The 23130-nt window shown below is 43.3% G+C and overlaps 1 protein-coding gene across 1 annotated transcript in view; it reads left to right on the top strand.

The window, feature by feature from the left end:
- The first annotated feature begins 703 nt into the window (after positions 1 to 703).
- The window catches only part of mib1 (MIB E3 ubiquitin protein ligase 1), a 127200-nt gene continuing 104773 nt past the window's right edge, over positions 704 to 23130 (top strand). The window contains exons 1-2 of the mRNA XM_055633435.1: positions 704 to 1047; positions 20080 to 20251. Of these exons, the coding sequence (XP_055489410.1) occupies positions 819 to 1047; positions 20080 to 20251 (401 nt within the window). The 5' untranslated portion in view covers positions 704 to 818. The remainder of the gene's footprint in view (positions 1048 to 20079; positions 20252 to 23130) is intronic.

Below are 23130 nucleotides of genomic sequence, written 5' to 3' on the forward strand. Positions count from 1 at the left end.
TTAGATCTAGTAATTGAATTTTAGAATTAGCTACAATTGGGTAACTAACTAATTATATGCTTTAATTTCAGGTTATCCAAGTAAGTTTGTTTAATATACGTTTCAGAATGCTTCAATCTGTAATAACTGAAAATGTCTTTCAGTTCTCTTAATGTTTATTAAAGTTATGGGCATTTGACTGTCCTCGATCACAGCTTTTGTGTTAAGTCAATGGAAAAGCAATAGGGAACAAGATGCTAATTTCCGAGTATGAAAATGGCCATAACTTTTTTAATACTGAAGATATGAAAGTGAATAAATTAGGTGTCAAATTAAAGTTCTTTTTATGCTTTATCTGATGGGATAAATTGCAGACTTGATTTTTTAAATCTCAAAATGTTTTAACATTGCTAAATTGGCTGTGGGGAAGTAGCTGTTCCTGAACCTGCCTATGCTGAACTTACCGTAAAGTGCAAGCCGGTCACAACTGTTAACGTGTTTATCCTTGATTCTGGTTTATCCTTGATTTTGTTTACAGTCTCCCTCCCCCGTCCCCACCGTATGAAGGGCGAGAGTCATCCCTCTTGACGTAAGAATTATCCGACAGATGGGATGCGTTGCCAGCATTAAACATGGCGGCGACGCAAGGCGAACAGGCTGTGACCGCACATGCGCGGTGCCACCCTCCCTCCCTCTTTCGATTGTGTGGAGGTCCCGGATTTCCCAGCACAAACAAAATCCCGATTGTGCCGCGATTCCCGTGCAGGCCGAGGGTGCCGCCGCCGCCACTGCCACCCCCACCCCCACCCACCGCGGGCTGCGCCACTCCTCGGACCACCATGAGCGGCGCCAGGAACAACCGGGTGATGATGGAGGGAGTCGGGGCCCGAGTGGTGCGGGGCCCTGACTGGAAGTGGGGCAAGCAGGACGGGGGAGAGGGGCATGTGGGCACCGTCAGAAGCTTCGAGAGCGCCGAGGAGGTGGTGGTGGTCTGGGATAACGGCACCGCCGCCAACTACCGCTGCTCCGGGGCCTACGACCTGCGCATTTTGGACAGCGCACCGACAGGTAGGAGAGCAGGGGCCGGGCCGGGGGCTCATCATACGGTGCCTCCCTGAAAATGTGTACGGTGCAGGCCCCACCCCGATGAGGCCGAGAATCCTCATTAAACCCAATGAACATAGCACATTTTAAAAGCTTGTGAAATTTCCTTCCTTAACAGTGGACACAAATACAAGTAAATTCGTAATTGTAGCCACCGAGGAGGTAAATCACTGCGTTTGAGGCACTGGAGAGTAATTAACTATCAATTGACCGTTATTGCCAAAAATAACTCAATTGCTCAGGATCGAGTTAATAATAAAAAAATAACCTTTCTTTTGATGCAACGTTGCGGATGCCGGCTGCCGTAAAACTCCGAAGAAGAAGAATAAGAACCTTTCTTTTGAGTTCCTCGGCTATGACTTGATCATTTGGAATTTTATAATTGCATTTTCATTTTGTGAAGCGTTCTCTGCTTTAGTTTTCGTGAAATTGCGGTTTGGGAGAATTCGATTTAGTTGTGTAAAAAGCAATGTACTTGTAGTTAAAGTTATTCAATTTATTTATAAATCTGGTTGCTTCAAAAATGATTGATCATTTTTTTTTTAATGATACCACGCAACCCCCTCCCCCAAACCAGCACCATGCAGGTTCAATTTTTTCTTATTGTACACAAACCTTGGATAACATTGTGCGTAAGATTCGCAAAATGTCATACAGGTTTTATGGACTACTTTAATTATTTGTTAATAAGGCAGAGTTTACAGTTAAGTTTTTAATTAAATAGCTGTCCAGTTTGAATTGTTTCCAAAGCTTTTTGTGATCTTTGGATGTTATTTTTGGTTGCCATTGTGACTTTTTTTTCACTTTATTGATTCTGGGATTTTCTGCTATTGTTATTTACCTTTATATCAGAACTGACTTGATTATATTTGTGTATTGTGTTATCGGATTGGATAGCATGCAGAAAACAAAGCTTTTCACTGTACCTCGGTACACGTGACTATAAACCTAAACTTAGTTATCTAATTGTACTCATGTAATTCTTCCATATTTCTTGTGTCAGATGTAATGACCTTCAGAGGAAATCGATATTTGCAGAATCTAGCGATGAGTTGTCATGCAGGTTTATAGGTGTAATAAGCAATAATTAGGTATGACAAGTAGAAATATTAATGTTATAAACAGGAATACTTATTTCATTGTTAAAATATCAATATATATTACCAAATACCAGGCTGATACCAAGATGTTTACAATCTAACACTGAACTTATTACATCCAACCTTGTTGACAACATAAAGCCGTGTAGCAAAGTGAGCTGGTAGACAGATACAAAGATTTTATAGTGGTGTATGTGGGTAGTGTAGACAATGTGGCATTAAAGTGTACTGTTGAAAATTGCAACGTTATTTTTGTAGAAAGAATTGAATAATTATCACAAATGGTGAGAAACATGAAAATGTTGGTTGATCGATTTGATTGTGCTTCTATGGAGCACACAAATGTTGGTTGATCGATTTGATTGTGCTTCTACGGAGCACACATGTATGATGAAGATACTTTATGCAGTTAGGAAGTAAAATCTGTTGTCTTTTTGAGGAACTGATAAGATAGAAATTGAGAGGCTGTTTCCTCCATTGCACAGTCTTTTGAACAGAATCTCCGCGCAAAGAGTTGGGAATGTAAATAGCAGTTGACGATAAATTTCTTCTTGCAGAAGGTTTTAAGTCTGAATGATTTTACATTTTGAGCACTATGAATCATCAAGAAAGATATTTGAATACAAAAGGAACAACTAAATACTGGGAATTGATTAAGAATTCTGTAGTAATTAGGCAGTAAGCTGTGCCGTCATCTAAACATTTGAGATCATTGAACTTGAAACTACAGTTACTTTTGATGACAATACAAGCATTTACCACCTTATCTATCACTCAGCTCCAGTTGTAGGCTTTCAAGATTTGTTGCCTTGAATGGATTTTCTGATGTAATTGAAGAAAGTGCTACTGTTAAAGCAACATTGTCTTAAGAAATTACTTTTGGGGAATATGCGCTTGCATGTTTTAATTGATCCATTTTCCTTTGAGAAGTTGAGCATGGATTTCCTCCTAATATTTTGCTGAACCTACTCAGTTTATAAACGATGGCAGAATGAACACAAAACCTCTTAACTGGGTGGTAAACATGACCTATGTATTTAGATTATGGAGGAAGCTCAGCCTCAGTGTCACTAAAATTAATACTCACAGTTATGAATTATGCTTACCAGTGTGCCGAGGTTTGAATGAATAGACCATCTTTACATTGTAGCTGGAAAGCCAGAGAAATGGCTCACCTGCTAACACTTAAGCTAATTGGCAGGGTGGACTGTGAGGAGAATGTGAAGAGGAAAACGGAGCTAGATGAAATGAATGACCAAACACATAGCAGATACAATATGGAAAAGTTCTAAATGGTGAGATTTTGTTTAATGTTGGGAAATTGAAAAGTGTTGCTGTTCCAAGGGATCTATGTGCCTTTATTCATAGACCCAGTAAACCAAGGTACCAAAGTAAATAAAGCAAATGGTGCCTTGGCTTTTGTTGTAAAAAATACACGTAGAAAATTCTTCCTGTAATTATGTAACGACCTGGTGACACTTTGTTTTGGAATATTGATTACAGGTCTGGTCTATTGGAGAAGGGAACTGTTTTTGAACATTTACTAAATTGCAATCTTGCATAGTGTTTTTACCATATAGGAGAGATTAAGCAAACTGGGCAGAAAGTAATGAGCAATGTAATTTCACTGACATGTCTAAAATTGATAAAATGCTTGTCAAGGTAGACAATGTTGATGTTTCACCTCGTTTGGGTGTTTAGAATCAGGTTTCAGATCAAGGGGGCAAGTATCCAACACAATCTATAATAAATAGTGAGACATTTGCCACAACAAAAATTGAGAAGTACCGTATTTCCTGCCAATAAAGACGCGCCTGCGTCGAAGATGCACCCCCAATTTAAGTTGCTAAATTTTGAGAAAAGGATGGTGGAACAGGATCAGGGGTTTAGTTTTGTCCAGAGGTCAGCAACATCGCCTGCGTGCCCTGGGACTGGCTGCAGTTCCCAGATCCCTCGCGTCCCCGGGACTAGCTGCAGTTCCCAAGTCGCCTGCCCCGGGACTAGCTGTAGCGACCAGGTCGCCTGCGAGCCTAGGACTGGCTGTAGTGCCCAGGTCGCCTGCAAGCCCGGGACTAGCGCAGAGAGAGAGAGAGAGAGAGAGTGCCCGGGACAGAGCAGCCAGCCTTCCACCCAGTAGCTACCCGCCAACCACCACCTCCACCGGTTGCGCCTGTGCCGAAGGACACCATGGCTGGATGGCGGGCCGGCAGAAGGCGCTGAGGTGGTGGCCAGTTCTGCTGTCCGGTCCCGACGGCCGCTCGCAGCCACCTAATCTTCCCTCCCATGATCCCTGACCTCCTCCTTCTCAATGCTCCTGCCCTCCCTGCAACTTTGCCCCCTGGCCAGACTCCACATGCTGTGAAAGGACCCCTCCCCCAGCGGGCGCTGTCTATTTACAGCAGCTTCCCACTTTACAACGGCTTCCCATCAGCTGCCAGCCTTGAGGGATAGACTTAGCTATCCCCCAGTACAGCAACATCATTCTTGATGTTGCTGTACTGAGGGATAGCCAAGTCTATCTTTCTTGGCTAACAACCTAACCTTCGACATCCAAGATGCAGGTAAACTTTCGTGCCTTATTTTTGGGTAATAAATAGCGTCTTCATTGCCGGGAAATACAGTACTTGAATTCTTTTTGCAGACTTGCTGCCTTCCAACATGTATTTGTAAATTATAAACTGGCTTGGTATGAATTTCACCACTGACTCAGCAGTTAGTTTGTTCAGATTCAACTCCAAGACTTCAATGTCCATTATGTACTAACACTTTAATGCAACATTGGGAGTGGAGGCGTTGTCTTTCATCAGAGACATTGAAGTGACTGCGGTGTGATCTTGAAAAGGTTCTCATGATGTCACTTGGGGAATTGTGGTTTTGGCCTTGCCATTACCCATCTCTGTGGAAAACCACAAAGAAACAGTTTAAACAATTTCCAGTTTGTGAGATTTTTCTTTCGCCAGAAAATTGGCAAATCCATTCTATTAATTTGTTCGCTCACTGAGGCATTTCCCTGGTGGCATCAAAGCCATCCACCCAGTAACTGATACTGTCCTGGCGTGGATGTCTACCCTCTTTCAACAACTTTAGGCTGTGCACATCATATGCAAGAAGAAGAAGATTAATTTGTTGCATAATTTTAAACGCATTCTAGTCCACCTGATGTATCTAAATTTGAGGGAATTCCGTTCCAAATTTATACAGTATTCTCCTTAAAACAGGGATCGGAAACCTTGTTTTGCATAGGGGCCAGGACGCATGTCTGAGCGGATGGCAGGCCACATCTATCACGTGTACACATGGATCCCGCCCCTTCGAGGACGCCACTCATGCTCACTTGTCCCTGGCCTATTGACAAGCCCAATCCTGATCATAGAGCGGATCTTTGATCCCGACAGTGAAGCCCAGACACAGAAGGTGCGCGGCCATGCCGGCGGCTTTACGCATGATGCAGTACAGCCAGAGCTCTGCGTTGCTCTGGTTATGCCATTGCGGCTACCAGTGCAGGCGTCCTTGCGTCACCGCGCCTAGGCGCCGCGGCCTTGGGCCCGGGAGGTACCGCAGATGATGGAAGTCGGCGGGCCGGATAATTACGGGAAACCAAAATACACCTGCGGGCCGGATGATTTCGGGTTAGGGGCCACGTTGGGCCCGGGAGCCGTTGGTTGCCGACCCCTGCCTTAAATCATCAAGCTCTAGTGGATCAATGCTTAGGCCAATATATCTTTACTGTGAAGAGCACCCGCACCGTAATGTTGTATTTCAAGTAAGGGTCTGCCTAAAGCATTGCGCAACTGAGATTTGATGTTCTGTCCAGAGCAATCCAGACCTCCTCAGATAGAGGCAAACAATCTATCAATGTTATTGATTACATTTGGTATGATGCTAATGCATGTTACTATATAACAATGACAGCACGGAAACAGGCCATCTCGGCCCTTCTAGTCCGTGCTGAACATTTACTCTCACCCAGTCCCATCTACCTGCATTCACACCATGACCCTCCATTCCTTTCCCGTCCATATACCTATCCAATTTATTTTTAAATGATAAAAACGAAACCTGCCTTCACCACTTCCTCTGGAAGCTCATTCCACACAGCTACCACTCTGAGTAAAGAAGTCCACCCTCATGTTGCCCCTAGTAGACTGAATGATGGCCGATTGGGAAAAGGGGAGATGCAATGAGACCTGGGTGTCATGGTACACCAGTCATTGAAAGTAGGCATGCAGGTGCAGCAGGTAGTGAAGAAAGCGAATGCTATGTTAGCATTCATAGCAAAAGGATTTGAGTATAAGAGCAGGAAGGTTTTACTGCAGTTGTACAGGGTCCTGGTGAGACCACACCTTGAGTATTGCGTACAGTTTTGGTCTCCTAATCTGAGGAAAGACATTCGTGCCATAGAGGAAGTACAGAGAAGGTTCACCAGACTAATTCCTGGGATGGCAGGACTTTCATATGAAGAAAGACTGGATAGACTTGGCTTGTACTCGCTAGAATTTAGAAGATTGAGGGGGGATCTTATAGAAACTTACAGCATTCTTCAGAGGTTGGACAGGCTAGATGCAGGAAGATTATTCCCGATGTTGGGGAAGTCCAGAACAAGGGGTCACAGTTTAAGGATAAGGGGGAAGTCTTTTAGGACTGAGATGAGAAAATTATTTTTTACACAGTTGTGAATCTGTGGAATTCTCTGCCACAGAAAGTAGTTGAGGCCAGTTCATTGGCTATATTTAAGAGGGAGTTAGATGTGGCCCTTGTGGCTAAAGGGGACAGGGGGTATGGAGAGAAGGCAGGTATAGGATACTGAGTTGGATGATCAGCGATGATCATATTGAATGGCGATGCAGGCTCGAAGAGCCGAATGACCTACTGCTGCACCTATTTTCTATTTTTCTATGTTTCAAAACTTTTGTCCCTTAGTTCTCAAATCATGTCCTCTTGTTTGGATCTTCCCTACTTTGAATGGAAAAAGCTTATCCATGTCAACTCTGTCTATCCCTCCTATCATTTTAAAGACCTCTATCAAGTCCCCCCTTAACCTCATGCGCTCCAAAGAATAAAGACCTATCTTGTTCAACCTTTCTCTGTAACTTAGGTGCTGAAACCCAGGCAACATTCTAGTAAATCTCCTCTGTACTCTCTCTATTTTGTTGACATCTTTCCTATAATTTGGCGACCAGAATTGTACACCATATTCCAGAATTGGACTCACCAATGCCTTGTACAATTTTAACATTACATCCCAACTTCTATACTCAATGCTCTGATTTAGAAAGGCCAGCACACCAAAAGCTTTCTTTACCACCCTATCTACATGATATTCCACTTTCAGGGAACTGTGCACAGTTATTCCCAGATCCCTCTGTTCAACTGCATTCCTCAATTTGCTACCATTTACCACGTATATCCTGTTTTGATTTGTCCTGCCAAGATGTAGCACTTATCAGCATTAAACTCCATCTGCCATCTTTCAGCCAACAATTGAACCCAACAATTGAACTTTCTTAACCAACTTTCCATGTGGAACCTTGTCAAAGGCCTTACTGAAGTCTATATAGACAACATCCACCGCTTTACCCTCATCAATTTCCCTAGTAACCTCTTCAAAAAATTCAAGAAGTTTAGTCAAACATGACCTTCCAGGCACAAATCCATGTTGACTGTTCTTAATCAGACCCTGTTTATCCAGATGCTTATATATATTTTTTCTCTAAGTATTCTTTCCATTAATTTGCCCACCACTGACATCAAGCTAACAGGTCTATAATTGCTAAGTTTACTCTTAGAACCCTTTTTAAATAATGGAACAGCATGCGCAGTACGCCAATCCTCTGGCACCATTCCCGTTTCTAATGACATTTGAAATATTTCTGTCATAGCCCCTGCTATTTCTACACTAACTTCCCTCAATGTCCTAGGGAATATCCAGTCAGGACCTGGAGACTTATCCACTTTTATATTTTTCAAAAGTGTCAGTACTTCCTCTTCTTTGATCCTCATAGTTTCCATAACTACCCTACTTGTTTCCCTTACCTCACATAATTCAATATCATTCTCCTTGGTGAATACCGAAGAAAATAAATTGTTCAATCTCTCCCCCATCTCTTTCGGCTCTGCAGATAGCTGTCCACTCTGACTCTCTAATGGACCAATTTTGTCCCTCGTTATCCTTTTGCTATTAATATAGCTGTAGAAACCCTTTGGATTTACTTTCATCTTCCTTGCCAAAGCAACCTCATATCTTTTGGCTTTTTTAATTTCTTTCTTAAGATTCTTTTTACATTCTTTATACTCATCAAACGCCTCATTTACTCCATGCTGCCTATAATTATTGCAGATCTCTGTACTCAATCCTTGGTCCAGTTCTGACCTTCTCTATAATTATATTGAAACTAATGGTATTGTGATCACTGGACCCGAAGTGCTCCCCCAACACATACCTCCGTCAACTGACCTGTCTCATTTCCTAACAGGAGGTCCAGCACTAGTAGGTACATCTATGTATTGCTGCAAAACACTATCCTGCACACATTTTACAAACTCCAAGCCAGGTGTCAATCCAGGCTCTAAGCTCATCCACCTTTCTTACAATGCTCCTAGCATTAAAATATACACATTTTAGAAACCCACCACTTATTCTCTGTTTATTATCTTTTCCTTCTTTCTCCCCTACATGTTGGGTCTGAGTGCTTCCCTTCTCTGCCTCCTGCTGCCTTACACACTGTCTACCAGCTTTCTCTATTTGAGTCCCTCCCCCCAACCGATCTAATTGAAAGTCTCCCCAGTAGTCTTTGCAAATCTCCCCCCCAGGATATTGGTTCCCCTCGGGTTCAAGTGTAACCCGTCCTTTTTGTACAGGTCACATCTTCCCCAAAAGACGTCCCAATGATCCAGAAACTTGAATCCCTGCCCTCTGCACCAGTCCATCAGCCACGCATTTATGCTCCATTCCTTCTCTCACTGTTACGTTTGATTTCAGACTTCCTTCATAGAGACTTCCTTCATAGAGTAGAGGTGTTTTCTTTGGTTATGTCTAAGGTTCACACATAATCTTGACAATAAGTCTGCGGCCAAAGAAGGAAAGGGATGCTGCTTGCACCGTATGGCTTCCAACAGGAGCATTACATTACAAGCATTAGTGGCAAACCCTGAGGAGGGCACATCATCCGAGCACCTACACACCATTGAAGATAAATGGGGATACTGTGGATAGGGTGAGCTGCTTTAAATACCTGGGAGTCCACATCTCAGAGGATCTGACATGGACATCACACGCTGCAGCACTGGTGAGTAAGGCAAGGCATTTACCACCTCAGGCAATTGAGGAAATTCAGAGTGTCTCTGAGGATCCTCCAGTGCTTCTACTCAGCGGCTGTGGAAAGCATTTTGTCCGGAAACGTCACAATCTGGTTTGGGGAACTGCTCTGCCCAGGACAAGAAGGCTCTGCAGAGAGTAGTGCGTTCGGCCGAACGCACTATGGGAACTACACTCGCCCCCCCCCTTGCAGGAACTATACATCAGAAGGTGCAACTCCAGAATCAACAAGATCATGGGAGACCCCCTCCACCCCAGCAACGGACTGTTCCAGCTGCTACAGTCAGGCAAGAGCCTCCGTTACCATGCTGTGAAAACGGAGAGGATGAGAAGGAGTTTCTTCCCAGACGCCATTAGGACTGTAAACTCCTATCTCACCAGGGACTAACTTTACTGTACCAATTTACTGTTGTGTGCTGTCTTTTTTAAATTGCTATTTTTTCTTTTTTTCCCCCCACAAATATGTAATATGTGAATATGTGATTCTGTTCCATTCTGTTTTGTGTGTTTTTTTTGCACAAATCCGCAAGCATTGCCACATTTCATTTCACTGCACATCTCGTATGTGTATGTGATGAATAAACCTGACTTGACTTGACTTGACTTGATCCAAAATTTAGAACTTTTAAAATAAATAACAAGCCTCTTTGGTTTTGTTTAGTTTATGTACAGTGAAAAGCTGCTTTTTGCATGCAACTCTACCACTACACCGTTGTGCCACCCTTAAGAACTGCAATGTAATCTGCTTGTACAAGCTCTAATATTATTTGTGCATTATATGACATTTAAGCAATAGTTCATTGAATATCAGCAATAATATGATCCCCTAACTGCTCTTAAATATAACTTTCTTTAGCCTAATAAGTTTGAAAAGCATTCTGTAACTTTGGTATTTTTAAAGATTGCTTTGAAATGCTGTGATCTCGACTGAAAATGTTTTCCCTTGGCTAGTAGTTGATTATTCAGAGCAGCTCTTTCAACTGTATCAAGACAAATTAGACTACATGGCTAAAACCTAATCCAGTTAGATTCATTGATGTAAGTAAAGAATGATGTTGATGACAAATTCTGAAAAAACAAATGTATTACATTTTTAAACTAAATTGTTAATCTGAATTGGGTGACTTTTAAGTGTAAACTATATTACTTAGTTACCTGAAGCAGTTTATGATATTGAGGGACAGCTTGCAGTTGCAAAGGTTTTATGTTAAAATGATTATACATTGAGATGAAGCATTGAATGCATGAGACACAGATACAGAATGGCTACGGTAAAAATGTCACTGGGTGTCTCATTTCAGTATTAAATGGTGCAGTTTACGTAACATCAGACCACGTGCTTAGCTACAAAATGGTATGGAATGGTAAATGCTGGCTCTTATCTGTTGTCCTTCTTGGCAAGAGAAGTTTTGTGAAGCCGATTGGAGGCCGACAGCATTCCACCAGGGGAAAAAAAAGTTATTTCCTTATTTTTCCACACCTTCCAACAGTTGGTCATATTATCATTTATTTGTTTGAACATGTTTGAACATGTTTAGTAGATTATAATGGAGGGACAATAAAATCCTAAAAATGAAAGGTTCTGTAGCTAAATTTTATCACATTTTTTAATGTCGATGAAGATGTTGGATAGCCTTTGGAGAGATGTTTTTAGGCCATTATTTGAGATGAATAAGTGAGTTTGGTGTTCCGAAAAATGCAAGGAATCATGGGATTTGTCAAAGGTCACTCGCTATAAACACTCTTGGCAACCGCGCCGCCGCCTGCACACATACCTGCTCCTCATCCGCAGCCAGGATCGAATCCGGGTCTCCGGCACCGCTAGCGCTGCCGAACCACCACCGGACCATCCTCGTCCCCTCCCGTGCCCCACCGGAAATGTCTGGGGCGACCCCGGACCGATGGGACAAGCCCACAGCTAGTGCGGAGAAGAAGCGCTAACTCCAGTTCAACTCTGCCTGTCCTGCCGGGTTAACTGACAGCCCTGGACCGACGGGAGCAGCGGCCCAGGCTTACAGCCAGCGCAGTGAAGAAGCGCTAAGTCCAGCTCAACTCTGCCTGTCCAGCTGGGTTAACCTACATCACTGGACCAACGGGAGCGGCGGCCCAGACCTACAGCCAGCCAGAGCAGTGGAGTTAGCACTTCTTCTCTGCGCTGGCTTAAGCCTGGGGCGCCGCTCCCGTCGGTCCAGCGATGTAAGTTAACTCGGTGAGACAGGCATAGTTGGGCTGGAGTTAGCGCTACTATTCTGTGCTGGCTGTGAGCCTGGGCCGCCACTCCTGTCGGTCTCGGGTCGCCCTGGATGTCTTCGGTGGGGCACTCAGGAGGGCATGAGATGGTCCAGTGGTGGTTCGGCAGCATTTGCGGCGCCGGAGACCCGGGTTCGATCCTGGCTGCGGAAGAGGTGCAGGTCTGTGTGCATCCGGCGGCACGGTTGCCGAGAGTGTTTATAGAGAGTGACCTAGGACCTGGGCATGCGTAGTCGGAATACCGAATTCGCTTATTACCTTGAGGTTATCTGATTCAACATGCACAGTTCTCCTCGGATTATAAATTTCCTAATTTGGACAATCAATATATACAGGTGTGTAGCAAGGAACTGCAGATATGGGTTTAAACTGAAGATAGACACAAAAAGCTGGAGCCCAGCAGCATCTCTGGAGAGAAGGAATAGATGACGTTTTTGGTTGAGACTCCTCTTCAGACTGGTTAGGGATAAGGGAAACGAGAGATATCGGCGATGGTGGAGAGAGAACAATGAATGAAAGATATTGGAGAGCAGGAAGAATCACAGAGGGGGAACAGCGAGAGGATGTAGGAGAACTCTCGTCAGAGTGAGGAGAAGACCTTCTTCATAGTAGACATACCTTGAGGAGATTTTGCAATGGAGCAGCCAAAATGTGTAGGAAAGAACTGCAGATACTGGTTTAAACCGAAGATGGACACAAAAATACAGGCGTGCATTTGAAAGGTCAGCAGGACGGATGTGGATGGAATTGTCAGCTGCAGCAGGGCTACAGATGACATCTTGTGGGTAGGAACAGGGTGTTTCACTTGCCTTTCCTTCCCACTCCCAGTCCCCAAGCTGCAACAATGGGGTTGGGTCGGGTTGAGCCAAGCATAGGTGGGGACCCTGAGCAGACTTGCCCATTCGCTGAGGCCAACTGATGGCTGCACTTCCTATGCCAAGTTGCTCTCCAATCATTGTTCTTTCTGGGATCCTCTCCCACATACTGTATTTGTTCAGTATGGACTACAAACAGTTCAAGTCACAAACTGTTCTCGGGAACTGAATCCCATCGTAACTTGCAGACATCCTGTATTCATTACGTGATTTATTTCTAAATTTTAATCGATCTTTAACATAATATGCAATTGTGTAGTCTTTCAAACAACATCGCTAATTTTAGCCTTGTCCATTTGGCAATAAGAATAATATATAGAATGTAAGTAATCTGTTCTCAATGCTTCTGTAATTTCAAAATATTAAATGTTATGTTCTAATTAAAGAGAAAGGTAACTATTTCTTATTGAGTACAGTTCCACCACCAATGTTCTAGCAATTGATGGTCTGGTACCTCTTTTTATCTGGACAAAATTGCAAAAGTGCTTTTGAAATTCACTGGGCGGCCATGGATGGCATCGCGTGTGGTGCGTTCTCTTTCGGGACGCGTGGTCCGATCCCAAAGATAATTGTTTACATCTGCAGTTGTTGGTGGTGATTCCTCAGTTTTATTGAACCCTTACTATGGCTTCTAAGCAAGGTCCGAATGACAGTTGTGTTATCAAGTATAAGTACAAGTCCAAATCGATACAAGCCAAGGTAGTACTGTTGAAACAACTCAAACGTGGCGATTCCATGCAGAAGCTTACCGTATTGGTTTAGAGACATGAGAGGGGGTAAAATTCGTGGGCGTGAGGTGTATTGTTGAATTATTATTGCATGACCTCTGTTTGTCCGACTAAACGGATAATCTGACAAGGCTCTGGAACCAAGAGTGCCAGAAAATTGTCGGTGGACCTGTACCTATACTGGACTAGTAATTTGGACCAGTGGTTGTGCTCTTCCACATTTCCCCAGATCATATTCACTCCCATTTTGAGGTGGCTCAGGCTGAAATTCAACAGTATAGAACATTGTCTACAGAATGTGGATGAATTTTTACTAATAGTTCAAAGGTGACCATCAAGTGCCCGTTTATCCCAATCTTTATTTTTTAATTATTATCGTTGAAAACATTAGCGACGCAGTGGTGCTGGTTTCCGACTGGCACGGTGACGGACGCACCACACGTCTCTGTCCGCCATACAGTTTGTAAGCTCCTCTTTTGTCTCTACACATGCGTCTTCCATCAACGTCTTCAGAATTGTCTTGATTGGCCGTCCCAGGTCACGTCTTCCATGGGTGGGTTCCCACAGCACAACCTTTTTGCTGGCATTTCTGGGTGGCAGTGACCAACGAGCCTCATCTTTCTCGACCTGATCTTCTCGGTCAGAGGTGGATTCTCCCCCTAGAGCTGGGCGTTGGTGATGTGGTCCCTACAACTGACATTTTGAACTTTTCTGATCATTTGGGTGTAGGTACCATCGAGAGATTTTGTCAGTGCTCGAGTGAGAGTTCATACCTCACACCTGTACAATAATATGGTCTCTACAGTTGCATGGAAGAATCTCAGTTTGAGTCCCTTAGACATCCGAGACGTTCAGATTTTCCCCATGTTATTGAGGGCTTTCCATGCGAGGGCTTTCCAGACCTTAATATTATTCTCTGAGCTCTGCATCCTCGCTCCCAGGTACTTGAAGTCCTTCACTTTCTTGAGAGATGCACCACCACTGGTCTTGAGAAGCTCATGGTCACCAACGTTGGACGCCATGTACTCCAACTTCTTGGCACTGAGGTGGAGGCCTACTTTCCCCGCACTCTGTCTCGACCCCGCCGAGCAGCTCATGTGCCTCCGTAATCTGGTCTGACAGCAGGACTATGTCATCAGCGAAGTCAAGGTCTGAATAGTTGACTGGCCCGATTCTTCTCGAATGCCTTGGGATGATTGTAAAGTCGAGGTCCTCGTGTTCCTTGAGCGCCTGCCTCACGGCATAATCAAGGACAATGATGAAGAGAAATGGTGCCAGCGTGTCTCCCTGTAAGACCCCCGCAAGGATCTCAAACATTTGCTCTCACCATCCGGGGTGACAACCTTGGCCGTGGAGCCCAAGTGCATATCCTCATTGGCTCTCAGGAGATGAGGAAGGATTCCATAATCCTTCAAAATCCTCATAATTTTGCATCGATTAATCGAGTCTAAACGCCTTCTTGAAGTCTATGACGGTTATTCTTAACCTCATTGATTCTTCGTAGGGCAAGGATCTGTGTGACTGTGTTCTACTTCTCTCTGAAGCCGTTCTGATTGTAACGTAGCTTCGGGTCGATAGCAGCCCTAATCCGGTTGAGAATCAAGTAGTTGTAGACTTTGGCCAAGACGCATGTCGGGCTGATGCCACGATAGTTGTCAGTCTTGTGCAGGCTCCCAGATTTGGGGACGGGGATGATGTTGGATTGTGATCACTGTGTTGGCTTGTAATTTTACAGTTATGACTTACTCTCCTGATTCTCATCAACTGTGTCTCTTTTCCACTAGAAGTTTCACTTGCATTGCTGTGTAGCATTTAATGATTATTTTGAATCTCCGGTTTAAGTATTATGTATTATTTTTCTCATCCATCTTCCACAGACAGTTGAAAGAAAGATTGGGATATAATTTTCCTAAAAGTCCAATTTTATAGCTAATTTTTGATGGTAGTTATTTATACCGAACAAATGTGCTTTAGCAAGTTTTAGATGAAGAATATTGTTAGAAAGATTTGCTCTGATTTTAGCTGCTTCAGTGTCTTTTCAACCCTTGAGTTTCTTACAAACTTTATTTTCTTTTTAATGTTATTGTTAAGGAAAATGCAGAAACCTACTTCATAGAAACATAGACATAGAAAATAGGTGCAGGAGTAGGCCATTCGGCCCTTCGAGCCTGCACCGCCATTCGATATGATCATGGCTGATCATCCAACTCGGTATCCCATCCCTGCCTTCTCTCCATACTTTAGCCACAGTCATAAGTTCATCAGTCAGAGGAGCAGAAATAGGCAATTCAGCCCACCATGTCTACTCCACCATTCAATCATGGCTGATCTATATTTCCCTCTCAACCCCATTCTCCTGCCTTCTCCCCAAACTGTTGAAACCTTTACCAATAAAGAATCTGTTAATCTTGCCTTTAAAAATTCCCAAAGACTTGACCTCCACAGCTGCCTGCGGAAATGAATTTCACAGATTCACCACCTTCTGACTAAAGGAATCCCTCCTGATCTTTCTAAAGGTATGTCCTTTTATTCTGAGGCTATGGAATCTGGTCCTAGATTCCCCCACTGTTGGAAACATCCACTCCGCATTTACTTTAGCCAGGTTTTTCACTATTCGGTTCCCCTCGTCCTTCTAAACTGAGTACAGGGCCAGTTCCCTTAAACGCTCATATGTTAACCCAATCATCCCTGGGATCATTCTTGTAAACTTCATCTTGGCCCTCGGCATCTCCAGCACATCCTTCCTCCGATATGGGGCCCAAAATTGCTTACAGTACTCCAAATGCAGCCTGACCAGTGACTTAGAAAGGTTCAGCATTACTTAAGCTACCTGGAGGTGAGGCTTATAGCCGTTCAGTATGATCATGGCTGATCATCCCCAATCAGTACCCCGTTTCTGCCTCCTCCCCATATCCTCCGGTATTTTTTAAGAGCCCTATCTATCTTGTAAGACAGACTGAAAAATAAATCAACTGGCTAATAGTGTTCTGAAAAGCTTTTATTTTTATTTACATTTGTTCTCTTTTTGTTTTTTGTCAAACGCTTGATTTTGAGTAGGACTATTTGTACCAGGCAAACTTTGCCATGAATGATTTATTCAAATCATACAAGTGCACAGGGGCCATGGGAAAGAACTGGATAGCAACAAGGAGTTACAATCCTGATTAATATTATTTCTCATTTTCTTTCTGGTTGCTTGGTCTCAAACCGAGGGACTCGGGGAGCAGCAAAGTGTTAATAATCAAAAGAGAGTACCACATTGGGGCATAACAAAATAACGTTGTTTGTGGGACTAATAGGATTCAATTATTGGGGACAAAATGTCAGTTTTGGACCAAAAAAAAGCTAAAAGAGTGCACAGTGCATTTGTAAAAGATGTTGGCAGACAAATTGAGTTTTGCCCTTTTGGGTACACTGAACAATTGTTACTCTGCACCACTGCCAAATCAGCTTCCTGTAAATTTAAAACAAAACGTGAAATTAACCTGAAAGCCACTTGATTGATTTGTACCAAGATATGTATGTTAAATTGGGATGTGTGCTTCCTGCAGAATCGCACTCGATTCTGTGCGCTGCTGACACTTTACTGGCACAGATAGCCAGAGAAGAGGGAGTGACAGCAAGAGAGGGAGGGGACCGAGGGTCAGGCAGCTAGAGAGGGAGGGGGCTGAGGGACAGGCAACAAGATTGAAATAGCCCCACAAGTTGCACAATATGGTACCAAATCCAGCCGGGGAAGATGGTAACGAGGAGGCTGCTGGCATTGTTGTAAACCCTTGCATATACCCGAAAGAGGTTGTTAATGGAGAGCTGCAAGTAAAGTTCACCGAAGCACCTTGTGAATGAAAATATTAGTGGCTGACTGCAAGGGAAAACATGCCATCAATTTTTGCATACCTTTCAAAGTTTAAAGTGTGCCTGAGTGGCCTACATTGAAAAAGTGAGTTCGGTATTCCGAAAAACATGGGAAGGAATCATGGGATTTGTCAAAGGTCACTCGCTATAAAGAAAAAATGAACGAAGCACTGGCTGCATAAATTGTGTATCTTTCTTATATTCTTATCTTTATTTATGATTTATGTGTAAAAACTTACTTAATCTGAGGAACGGGGGTGCCAGGTAGTGGGAGAGTGGGGTGGAACAACGAGAGAGGGGGCGGGGACGGGGAGAGACTGGACCAGCGGAGAAACATTCTCGGCAGCTGCGCGCACACAGATCCGCACCTCATCTGCAGCCAGCCATTAAACCGCCACTGGACTGTCCCCGCCCCCCCACTCCCCGAGTGTCCCATCCTTGCCGGGGGGGGGGGGGGTTGGTGACGCAGTGTTTCCACTTTGAAGGAAATTACCCGAAATTCTGGAAATTCTGGTTGTCTTGGGGTAATTTTAGGGAAATTTCTCAGCCGCCCCAACTGCACACACGTGGGGAGAAGCAAAGGGATTTGGGAATTTAAAAAAAAAAAAAAAACCATCAGCGCCTGTGCTGTTGGGGGAGGTCCGTCAGCCGCGCATAATTGAAAATGGCGCTGGTGACACAGTAGGGAAGCAAAATGACCCCGTCTCCTTGCGTGTGCGCAGTGGGGGCGGCAGTTGCATATGCGCAGTTGGGGAAGCCGTTTCTCCAGCCCACTTCAACTCTTGAGGAACCCGCTCCCCGTCGGGCCGGGGACTGCCAGCCATGCTCCCTGTCCCACCCAGCGCCCAGTGGCCGACCAACAGTCACTGGACATGGATAAGGCAAGAGGTGCAACCGACAGCCCCCGGCCCGCCAGGGGAGCGGGTACAGAGCCGAGCCGGAGCCAGCCCCCCCCTCCGCGACGGTCCCCCCTGCCAGTCCAGGGCTGCCGGCAAACCCAGCAGAACAGGCAGAGCCGAGCTGGAGTTGGCGCCTCAGACTTGCAGCTGGCGCGGGAGGGAGGCGCGGACTCCAGCTCGGCTCTACCTGTCCTGTTGGGTTTGCCGGCAGCCCTGGACTGGCAGGGGGGCCACCCCGGACACCTCCGGTAGTTCCCGGACAGGGACGGGGACGGCCCAGCAGCAACTCAACAGCCCCCGCAACACTGGAGACCCGTCCCGGACCATGGACAAAACGCAAGCCTGCGCACAACGAAGCAGCATAGCTACCGAGAATCTTTATAGCGAGTGACCTATGACCTGGGCACGCGCAGTCGGAATACCAAACTTGCTTATTGTGAAGCTGTTCAGTCAGGTGTTTGATTTTTGCAAAGGTTCTCTTTTTAAGTCCGTGCAAAGTAAAGGTATCTGAACATTTTGATGAAAAGTGTCTGAAGCAAAATGCTAGGTGTATCAAGATGCATGAAGGATAAAGAACCCAGTACAATTTCATAATGGGTGTAATTTCATTAAGGAAAACAAATTAACTCAGTCTTAAACAAACGCTACTCCGATTATGTTAATAATCGTTGTGTATTAATTAAGTTGTGCATAGAAAAATATCAATATCTAATTTTTTTAATTTCTAAACTGTAATATCCAACAAACATAATTGAATGTTTATTTTGAAGAACAAACAAATCTAGTGATTAATTTTAAGTGGGAAATGAGTGGCAGCAGCTGACACTGCTGTGCCTTGGTCAGAAAGGTTACTAATAAAGTGCTGTCTACAGTGTTGATGAAGCATTCAACAAGCAAAAGCAAAACCAAAATTGCAGAAGCTGAAATAAAAACAGTATTCAGTTCAGGCAAGACCATGGAGAAAAAAACGTTATCTAAGGTTGACTAAAAAAAGGTAGAAATCAAATATACTTGTATGATTTATAAACCTTCCTGGCTATCTTTAAATTAACACTGCCACTACCTCATATTCTCTCCTCTACACCCTGGTTATCAGCAACAGTTGATTTCTAACTTATCATTATTATAATGGAATACCATCAACTTGAAATGTTAATTGTTCCTTCTCCACAGAACATTCCTGATCCGTTGATTATTTCCATCTTTCTGTGGTTACAGCCCCTCGCCCCAAAATGAATCAATTATGTTCTGTGGAATCATTTGTTTAAAAGAAAAACAAATAACAATGTAGAATTTGAAACCATTTTGATGTGGAGTTTGCTGGGACGTTAGATATATTCTAACTTCACAGCTTTATAATTGTCTTTTTATGATTGAATAAATTGATATTTAATTACACCAATTTAATTGGCATATAGCAAATAGGATGAGAAGAAACAGAATAATTAAGATGCAAATAAATATGTTTTGAGTGTGCAAACCTGGCAATTGGAGTTCAACAGGGGCAATGCAAGGGTACCCACTTTAAATGTAAAAAAGGGAAATAGGAATTTTCTAAACAATGAGACCTAAAAATTGGTGGATGCAATACTATTCACAGTACAAATTCAAAACTAACTGCAAGATCATGCGCAAGTACAAAAATCAATTGAAAAGCTAATAGATTGTCGTCAGAAGCAGACAATGCAATCTTAACATTGAAGTTAAATACTTTGTATGCGTCAGGAAGCATTTGTTCATGTTGATTGGAAATTCCAGTCACTTCCCCCAAAAGACAAGCTCCATTTGATTGAATGGTAAAGATCACCGATAATCTGCTTGAATAGTGCTATTAATGTGATGAGCTGTGGTGTCAACTTGTGGTTTTTGGGAGGCGCCTAATTGGGCCAGTGAGCATTTGCTGTGAAAGCTATCTCTATTTAATATCCAAATGGAAACTTAAGCTAACCTATCTTTTGTTTAAATTTTTCGAAGGAATCAAGCATGATGGAACAATGTGCGATACGTGCCGTCAGCAGCCAATTATTGGAATTCGTTGGAAGTGTGCAGAGTGTACCAATTATGACCTTTGCACAGTTTGCTACCATGGTGATAAGCACCATCTGAGGCACAGATTCTATAGAATCACTATTCCTGGAAGCGAGAGGTAAGATTATGGATTAATTTGCTTATGTTATTTGTTGATCTGTATCCTGTTGTGTAAAATTTAGCATTTTAGAAAAAGTTTATACATTTAATGCGACTAACTTTAATAGAGGCTTGTTAAACTTGTTTGGTGAGTGGCTAAACTGCTTGGGCCAACAAGGACTCGGTTTCAATTCCTAATCTAGCTGAGAGCTGATGTCATCCAGGTTGATGGAAGACCACTGCTATTTGTTTTGGTGATTTGTAGTTGGCAAACATTACTGATCCTCACCAGTATTTACAACTGTCAATAACATGTTTGGATAGCATTGGGATCAGGTATGATATTACCTTTCATTTCTGGTCTATTTACCGGCATTGTGGCGTAGCGGTGGAGTTGCTGCCTCACAGTGCTAGAGACCCTGGTTCGATTCTGACCACTGGTGCTGCCTGTGTGGAGTTTGTACGTTCTCCCCGTGACCTGCGTGGGTTTTCTCCGGGTGCTCCGATTTCCTCACACTCCAAAGATGTGCAGGTTTGTAGGTTAATTGGTTTTGGTCAAGATTGTAAATTTCCCTAGTATGTGTAGGATAGTGTTAGTATGCGGGGATTGCTTGTCGACATGGACTCGTGGGCTGAAGAGCCTGTTTCCGCGCTGCATCTCTAAACTACTTTTACATGACTCTTGGATGTAAAGAGTACCCTTGGTCAAATGATATGTTATAGTTAAAGCTTTATTTGCAACTGGTCAGAGCTGATAGTGATGAAATTACCGTTTCCCCCCCCACTTCTCCCCATATAAATAAAATTACATTAGGACAATTTTCCTTGATTGTGTTATTAGATTCTTATTTCCAGATCTCATTGTACGACTCAATAAATAGCTATGCCACTGTTGCAATCATTTGAAATTCTATGCTTTTAAATGGTTCAAGGTTTGTTTATTGTCACGTACCAATTAAGATACAGTGAAATTCAGATTGCCATACAGTCATACCAATAAAGAGCAACAAGACACCCAAATAATGTTTTAACATGAACATCCAACACAGTGACTCCCCCACATTCCTCACTGTGATGGAAGGCAAAATAAGGTTCAATCTTCTTTCCTTCTTTGTTCTCCCGCGTCGGGGCACTTGAACCTTCCGTTTGTGGAGCGATCTTGGCTCCCGCTGCCGGTGGACGAGCCCTCCGCATCGGGGTGATCAAGGTCCCGCATCGGTTGGATCTCAGCTCCCCACGCCGGGCGATCAAACTCCCGAGTCGGGGCTGGTCGAACCTCCTGATGCTTGGAGCTTCCCGACATCAGTCTCTCTCCCCGAGACTGAGCTCCTCGACGTTGAAATCAGTTGGAGCATCGATCCCAGGCAAGGGATTGCAGGCTCCGATGATAAGTCCACGGCCCCACAGTGGAGCTCAAAGTCAGTCTCAAGCAAGTCCGACAGCTCCATGATGTTAGGCTGCAGAGCGACCGGAGATACGATCCAGAAAAAAATGTCACCTCCGGCAAGGTAAGAGATTGGAAAAAAAAGTTTCCCCTGATCCACCCCCCACATAAAACAAAACAGAGGATCTAAAATATACTTTAACATGTACTTAATATAACAAAAAAGAAGAAAGGCGAGGCAGCCAATGCCGGCGCCACTGTGGATGATGTTTATGTTTTATGTATTATGTTTAGTATTAATTATGTGCCAAACCTTTGCCATCTCTGCAAATTGCAATGTTTGTACGGTAAAACTCTAATTACCTGATGGTTTGGAAATACAGAAAGCTCGCTCATTTGTTCAGAATGTGAATCGGAGGTCCAAAGAGTGAAGGGGTGTACAGCTGGAGTAAAGGTTCAGAGTGCAGGCTGGATTTTGCATCTGAAACAAGAATTTCAGTGAAGGCTTTACTGTAGCCGTGTTTCGCTCTGTGACTGAGTTCTGTACAGTGAGCCAGATATGCAGTTGATTTAGTATTATCATATGTAATGAGTTACAGTGAAAAGCTTTGATTTGAGTGCCATCCAAACAGATCAGATATATCATATATAGATATAATCAGTTCAAACTCGAATACAAAGGAAAAGATATAGAGTGCAGAATATAGTTCTCAGCATTTTGGCGCATCGTTCCTTAGACAAAGTCCAATGTCCTCAATGGGGTAGAGGTGAATCGAAAAGTTACCTAGTTTGTGGAAGGACCATTCAGAAGTCCGACAATGTAGGGAAATAAGGTATTCCTGCATTTAGTTGTATGTTTGAGCTTGATTTGGTGTTGAAAATACAAACTGGAACTCACTGGGTTCTAATTCTCACTTTTAGTCTCGCCAGGTTAAATGGGAAAAAAAATACTACTCTATAGCATATTATTTTTACAAAAAGATGAAATAATATTGTTTTGGCTATTAATAAAATTGACAACCAGTAATCCATAAAATCTGTTAGTTCAGCACCAACAAAAACCTGAGAGCACCAGGTAATTGGAATTTTCTGCAATTCCATCACTATTGCTATGTTGAAATTCTGCTAAACCAAGATGGAATTGACTATTTTATCAGATCTGGGTTTGCTGTAAGTTAAGGCTTGAAATTAGCCCACCACCTGTTCTTTATAAAAGGAAGTTAGTATTTGGATAGCAATTGTCGTTTTCAAGTTTTCGGCAAGGACTAGAAGGGCCGAGATGGCCTGTTTCTGTGCTGTAATTGTTATATGGTTATGTCGTGGCTTGTTGAATGCATGTAAATACCTCAAGCATGTCTTTTGAGCCATTATGACCTCAAACCAGCTTTGCTGTGTCAGAACATGTTTAGTTTAATTATCAACCTAATTACTACTGAGTTCCGAATAATTTTAGATTAACTCATCACACTCTTCATTCTGTTGTATAAAATTACAACAAAAGAACAACAGCTAAG

The sequence above is a fragment of the Leucoraja erinacea genome, chromosome 4 (assembly GCF_028641065.1).
Source record: "Leucoraja erinacea ecotype New England chromosome 4, Leri_hhj_1, whole genome shotgun sequence".
NCBI lineage: Eukaryota > Metazoa > Chordata > Chondrichthyes > Rajiformes > Rajidae > Leucoraja > Leucoraja erinaceus.